At 35.0% G+C, this 6,638-nt stretch overlaps 2 protein-coding genes across 3 annotated transcripts; one reads left to right on the forward strand and one right to left on the reverse strand.

The window, feature by feature from the left end:
• LOC107611810 (mitochondrial import inner membrane translocase subunit TIM10) lies at nt 587-1,862 on the forward strand. Its single transcript, XM_016313700.2, has 5 exons — nt 587-779; nt 927-979; nt 1,100-1,138; nt 1,245-1,314; nt 1,580-1,862. The coding sequence occupies exons 1-5, from the start codon at nt 738-740 to the stop codon at nt 1,628-1,630; spliced, it is 255 nt and encodes an 84-aa protein (XP_016169186.1). The 5' UTR covers nt 587-737; the 3' UTR covers nt 1,631-1,862.
• Nucleotides 2,121-5,998, reverse strand: LOC107613434 (probable serine/threonine-protein kinase BSK3). 2 transcript variants are annotated; one of them, XM_016315419.2, is made up of 10 exons: nt 5,873-5,998; nt 5,547-5,773; nt 5,136-5,271; nt 4,792-4,925; nt 4,591-4,696; nt 4,129-4,214; nt 3,759-3,947; nt 3,457-3,621; nt 2,720-2,833; nt 2,121-2,604 (listed from the first exon to the last, which is right to left on the reverse strand). In XM_016315419.2, exons 1-10 carry the CDS (start codon nt 5,958-5,960, stop codon nt 2,362-2,364), a joined length of 1,488 nt encoding a protein of 495 aa, XP_016170905.1. In that variant the 5' UTR covers nt 5,961-5,998; the 3' UTR covers nt 2,121-2,361. The 2 variants fall into 2 exon arrangements, with proteins under 2 accessions (XP_016170905.1, XP_016170906.1); XM_016315420.2 differs by lacking the exon at nt 5,873-5,998 and having other exon boundaries at nt 5,542-5,712.

Consider the following 6,638-nt stretch of genomic DNA (forward strand, 5'->3'; position numbering starts at 1 on the left):
ATTATATTCTATTGTAAAATTATTAATTTTATATTAAATTAAAATTTTCTAATTTGAAGTCAGCATATAAAGGAACAAGTAATAAAAAAGTTCACTACCCTAAAAAAAAAAAATTGATCATCAACCATCCAAAAAAACAAAAAGAAACATTATTCTCTGTATATCTCTTCTTAAGAAGAAATATTTAATGTTTTGACTTTTGACAGAAAATTTAAGAAGCAGTTTTATTTATTGAATAAATGACCATTAATACTCATAAAAGATGAAAACGCTGATATATATATTAACACTAGATGAAAATTAAACTTGTATTTACGCAAGATGTTTTCTGTGTGACAAAAGTATCCTGCGTGGCACTCCAATCCTCCAAATATAGAGTATTTTTGTCACACAAAAAGCATCTTATATGGGTACAAGTTTAGTTTCGATTTAGTGTATGTATATATGTCAGTGTTTTCATCTTTTATGGATACAAATGGTCATTTATTCTTTATTTATTTATTTTTTTAAGCTTTTTTTTGGCGACTTTTTAAGCTTATTATACCAGTTTGGAAAATAAGATATAAATTTATTATTTTAATAAAAAAATATCAAAATTGTAGGTTCCCTAAACCCTAAACAATATAACAGAACGAATCAGAAGGCAAAGGGACTTAGGGTTTATTTGCAGCTTAACACTCCCTCTTCTGATTCCGACCTTCCAAATTCTCATCCCTCGATTGGAGTTTCAAGCTGCAATGGCTGCAAACAACGCCCCTTCTGGCCTCGAAAAAGAACAGGCAGGTATTCTCTTCTCTTTCTCTGATTTTGGACCCTTCGCGAACGAATTTCATTTTCCTCCTCGTTTTCTTTTTGGCGGGGTTGATTTCATTGTTGATCTTTGTTTTTGGGTTGCAATTTGAGTCATTGGTGCGTTAATTGAGCAGATATTTGGAATGGCTGAAAAGGAATTGGAGTACAGGGTCGACTTATTCAACAAGTAGGGATTTCGATTTCAATTTAAATTCCTCTAATCCTTTTGTTTTTCGATTATCTTTTAACACTTCCATTCGAAAAGAAAAGAAATTTGGTAATCTGTTTTGGTTGTTTTGTGATTCAGGATGACCCAAACTTGTTTCAACAAGTGTGTTGATAATAGGTATGGAAATTCCCTTTTCCCTTTCTTCTAGTTTTGCATAGATTTTAGTGTCATTTTTGTTTTCATGGGTGCTGATTTTCATGGTTGAGATAATGGTGGAATTCAGGTACAAGGAATCTGAGCTGAACATGGGCGAAAATAGTTGCATTGATCGCTGTGTTTCAAAATACTGGCATGTAAGAAGATCTTGCCTAGTTTTCATACTCATCCAGTATTTATTTCTTATATCACATTGCATGGTTTGGTACATGTTTGATTATGTGCTGCTTTATATTTCTGATAATTTGATGCAATGCAAAAGCATGTTCTACAATCTACATTGATCATGGATCATGGAAGTTCTTGTCTCTGATATCATGGAACTGCTAATGTTGATTATAGTAATTTTGCCTTGCTGTCTAAATGTGTGTCTTTGTTGTTTCTTCTTGTGTTCCATGGCAGGTGACTAATCTAATTGGTCAGCTACTTGGCACTGGGAGGCCTCCTATGTAATTCAATTTGGAACCCTTGTGTTTTCTTTTTGAGGGTAGTTCTGCATTGGTTATGTGAGGAAGTGCCAATTTAATACTTTGCAATTTGGGAGGTCTTTTATTCTTCTCCATGTCTGTTTTAGGTCAAATTTTTTTTCTTTGAACAGGGATTGATTTTTGTTATGAACTTGAGTTAGCCCATGATAAGCTCCAAAAATAATTCAGCAGTTAATCAAACTCGTTCTTTAGTTTAATTCTAAGCTTTATCCCTTATTATTATTATGAATTTAATTTTGATGCATTATTAATGTAAAATAGTTTAATTTATATCCAATTACGTAAGTAATAAATATAACTATTTTTTTACATTAACCGTATGAATGGTTATCCAAAAGAATAGATGTGAAAATATGATACGAATAACGAATGTAATGTTCTAGTAAAAATTTCAAATTCTCAGAATTTTCGACACTATTTAAACGGAAAAACTGAGTCTTACTGGAAGCGAGTGATTCTTTGAATATCCCTAAATATGATCAGAATTGTAATAACTTTACAGGCACTTGATCAAATTTGATGTTCACAGCTTTAATTATATATTTGAAAGAAAAGAGAAATAAAATTGCAAGGCATAGACAGTCAATAATCTGAATCCAGAAGCTGCAGAACATACTGGAAAGAAAAGATACATACAGCTAATGCTTCTAACAAAGAGAACCAAAAGAAAGGAAAAAAGAGTATATACACTTCAATTCAATTTCTCTGGTTTCTGGATTCTAACATTGTGCCGTCTTTAAGACTTTCCTGCGCATCATTGTCCATGCCAAGGCTGAAGAGTGCCACTGCTTGAAGATAGAACGCAGTTGGCCAGGTCGGCGATATTGATTGAGCTTGCATGGCGTCTCCAAGAGCTTCTTGAGGCATGTTGTTCATCAAGTAACACAAGCAGCGCCTTGCATAAGCAGTCGGCGATACCATGGTCCCACCATCAATGAACTACACAGAAAACAAGCATGGTGCAATTCTCAGACAAAATATTCCATAGTAACCACTTAACTCTCTTCAGTTTGTTTTAGGGAAGCTGCATTCTATTTATTTTTATGGGACTTACCTTTGTATAGTAGTCAATGGCTGTAGGGTAATCTTTGGCACGAAAAGCAGAATCTCCATGCTTCTTAGCATTTAGGGTTTCTTGTATTTGATCTGTCCACATTTGGAAGGAAAGCTGTGTTCCAAAGAAAGTATAATACAAGGTTAACCGAAATCAAGCTCTGTCGAGAACTAACAAGAAAAAAATTTCACTATAATTCATCAAACTACTTCTGACAAAAGAAATAATTTTGGGCAAGTGAACTCAAAAGGTACTAATCATGTATAAGAGATTCACAAAACAATATCTTCAGTTATTTATAACCAGTGTCTTTAGATGGATCATGATACCAAAAACCAAATGCAGACGATGTCAAATAAGTCAGACAGTTTATTTTAACATGAAGAAAGAGAATTTGGCAGTTTATTGAAACTTTGATCCCCAAAGCAACACAGTCTTCTTTCACAAGATGAAAAGTCTCAGAGGCAAGTGGTGGTAGAAGAAATAGCTCACTTTGATGGTAAAAGTTTATAATGCAGACACGCAAACCCCTCAGTTAATGATTAAAACATGAAGGAGGCAATGGAAAAGTTGCTTAGAAATCTAGGAAAATTTAGTGGTGAAAGAAAATAGCACTGCATAATATACTTTGTGAATTGAAGACAAAAGGGAAAAGAAAAAGAAAAACAAGACAAGACAAGCCTATGATGGCATAAAATCTGCTACATGAGAAAGAAATACAGGGAAAAGTAAATTACCTCATTTGCAACATCCTCGTCATCCTTATACTCAACCTTTTCCAGTATTTCATATATTGCAGTGAGATCTCTTCTAGAACATGCTTCACCAAAAGGTGTCAATGAAACTGTTTCTTTTGATGATGCACCCTCCTCCAGTATGCCCATCAAAACTTGCGAAGGTACCTGCCAAATACGATCTGTTGTAAACCAAATGCATGTATGCTTTCCAGTGTGCTTCACACCAAGTAACATTGACCGTTGATTAACCTTCTATATAGAAAGTTGACACCAAAAGCAGGAAAGTGAAAAAAAGAACATACTGAAGCTTCTTTCTGAAGAGGAGTTAAAGCAGTCACAAGCGACTTGGCATTTGGTCTTTCTCGAGGTTCATACTGTAAGCAACGCGAAGCTAGTCTCACTATTTCAGTTCCATCATCATTTGAAAAATGACCTTCCAAACATGAGTCCATCAGAAATGAAAAATTTTTCCCTCGTATGAGGTCAAGTGCCTGCATGTAAAAGAATTACAGTACCCATCTAATTTATTATCGCCATAGATGATGTGATCATTTTATTTGGTCCAGCAATATTTTAAGCACAATTTGCCAAAGGTAAAAGATTTTGGAGAACAAAATGGCTCCTTGAATTGAAATGAATAGATTAAAATACAATAGGAAACAAGAAGTATACATGACTTGGTGGAATATGCTTGCCACTAAGAAGATCAAGCAAAAGTGTACCAAAACTGTAAATCACACTTTCTGGGATGATTCTTCCTGCAGAAGTTAATAAATTGAATAAGTCAGGAAGTCAAAAGGCATGAAAATACAAAATAAATCAATGAAGATATGGTTCCAACTCATAACACAATAATAAGGTAACACCAAAATTGAAAGAAAAGGTTTGATTTTCCACTTCAATGAGGTAAAACAGAAAAAGGTAAGACTATAAAATACTGATACCACAGAGGATCCTGATCACAATTTAATGGGGTGAAGTATGGAATGTTACTAACAAAGTAGCTATATAATCCAACTACTTCATGTACTGCAATCTCACTGCTCTTTTAATGGTTTTCAGCCTCTTCATTCCTTCATCCCAAACATATATATATGTACTTCAATATTTTATTTTATTTCATTTGGTTCTTACCTGTCCTTAAATACTCTGGAGGGGTGAAGGCTAAATTTGTACTATAACTTTTGCCATCTCTGCTGTTTTTCATTAGTCCAAAACAAGAGAGTCTAGGGTTGCCATCCTGTCCACCATTGATACCATGTAAACATAAACATTGCTTGATAAAACATACTGACTTAAGAAAAGGAATAAGCTTGCTCGTAGAAGCTTAACTACCTGATCGAACAAAATTCTATAAGCATTAAGATCATGGTATAATGCCCTTCCTTGACTGCTGCAATATTCCAATGCTTGTGCCAAATACAAGGCAACTCTCAGCCTCATTGCCCATTTCATGGGCTGGGACTCCCCTGCCAGACGGATTTCGCACAAATCACAAAATCACAAATCAGTGGTTATGAAGTTAACATTTCTGAAAACATTTAGCTTCTCATGCAAAATGTCTAGTCCATGGCAATTGTTGACACAACATGGCATATCTCAAAACATTCATTTCCCCTATCTGTTACAAATGATTACAATTAACAAAACCAGACAGAGAAAAAATGAATGGAACTCACAGTGAAAGAGGTGCTTGGAGAGAGTTTCATGGGGCATAAACTCTGCCACAAGCAACCTCTCTTCTCCTTCACAGCAACACCCAACCAAATTAGCCAAACGCTCACTCCTCAGCTGCCCCACTGCCCGTGCTTCCTCCTGAAAACACAAACCAAACAAAGACGCATAAAAAGCCATCAACTTCCACTGACACAAAAACACAAAGACTGCATTTGATAGCTAGGAGAGGAGTACACAAATACATAGACACAAAATTGTGTTCAAACCGTAGATAAATCTCTATATTTTCGATCTTCTAAACACTGGAAACAGAGAGAACACAAATTTCTATCTCTGTATCTCTAAATTTGCATCATATCCCAACTAACAAAAGCGGCCAAAGAGTGCAATGCATAGAAGAGCACGAACTGAACTAGGAACTGTCGAGAATCAGGCCAAGCAGACTTGTTGAAGCGCTTAACAGCAACAAGCTTATCATCTTCAAGCCTCCCTTTGTAGACAACGTTGGGAGCCTTCTCACCGTGTTCAGAAACAATGTTGTCGGGCGAGAATGCTGACGTGGCAGTTTGCAGTTGGTCGAAGCTGAACTCAGTGAAGCTAGAGCTAGCAGGACCCTTCTTCTCACCCTTGTTCCCATCTTCTGTGTACCCAGAAACGAATCAGTGTTAAAGAACGAAACTTGAATTGCAAAACATGATAGTGAAGTGAAATCAAATAATGGGTAGCTACAAAGTTTCACCATTTTCGGGTAAGTCTTGAAGATTTGATCTTTTGTTGCAGCAGCAGGGCCACCAGCATATGCAGAGTTTGCTGCAACAACTTCCCATTGCTGATAATGAAGCAAATACTTCACAAACACTTTGGTAGGGGGCAAAGAAAAAAAAAAAGAAATACAAAAATTGAAATAGAAGTGATAAATAATAACCAAAATTCGGCGGTGTTTGGGGGAAGATGGAAAGGGAAAAATAAAATAATGATTAATATTGTATAGTTTCTCGGATCCAAAGGATTTGAGTGTGGTGGTAGTAACAGAGAGTAGTACCTCTGCATCTACATCTGCATCATTCACTCTCCCTGCTTTGCTTTCCGTTTTGCTCTGCTTTTCTCTGTTCTGCACACTTTTTTCTCTCTGTTTTACTATTGCTATTTACTCTTTACTTCTTCTAAAAAATTACTCTTTTTTCTTTTCTCTTTTTCTTTTTGGGAGAAGAAGTTGTTGTATTTTTTTTTTCCCTCACTAAAAAGAGTCAGATAAACATGATACCAATCATCTTGCTAGAGTAATAGAGTGAAGAACATGTTTCTAAGTTAAAGTGACCTTTATATCAATAGAAAGAATTTTATACTCTAAATTAGTTAAAATTAAAATTTTTTATTTGGTAGTTTAGGTAGTCAAAGACAGTTAATTAAGTTCATGTACTGAAGCGGTCAAATCATTTAATTTTTTTAATTTTCAGTAGAATTGCTTTTTTGTTAAAGCATTGTTTATATATCTTTCCAAACAA

This window comes from Arachis ipaensis, chromosome B08 (genome assembly GCF_000816755.2).
Source record: "Arachis ipaensis cultivar K30076 chromosome B08, Araip1.1, whole genome shotgun sequence".
Taxonomy (NCBI): Eukaryota; Viridiplantae; Streptophyta; class Magnoliopsida; order Fabales; family Fabaceae; genus Arachis; species Arachis ipaensis.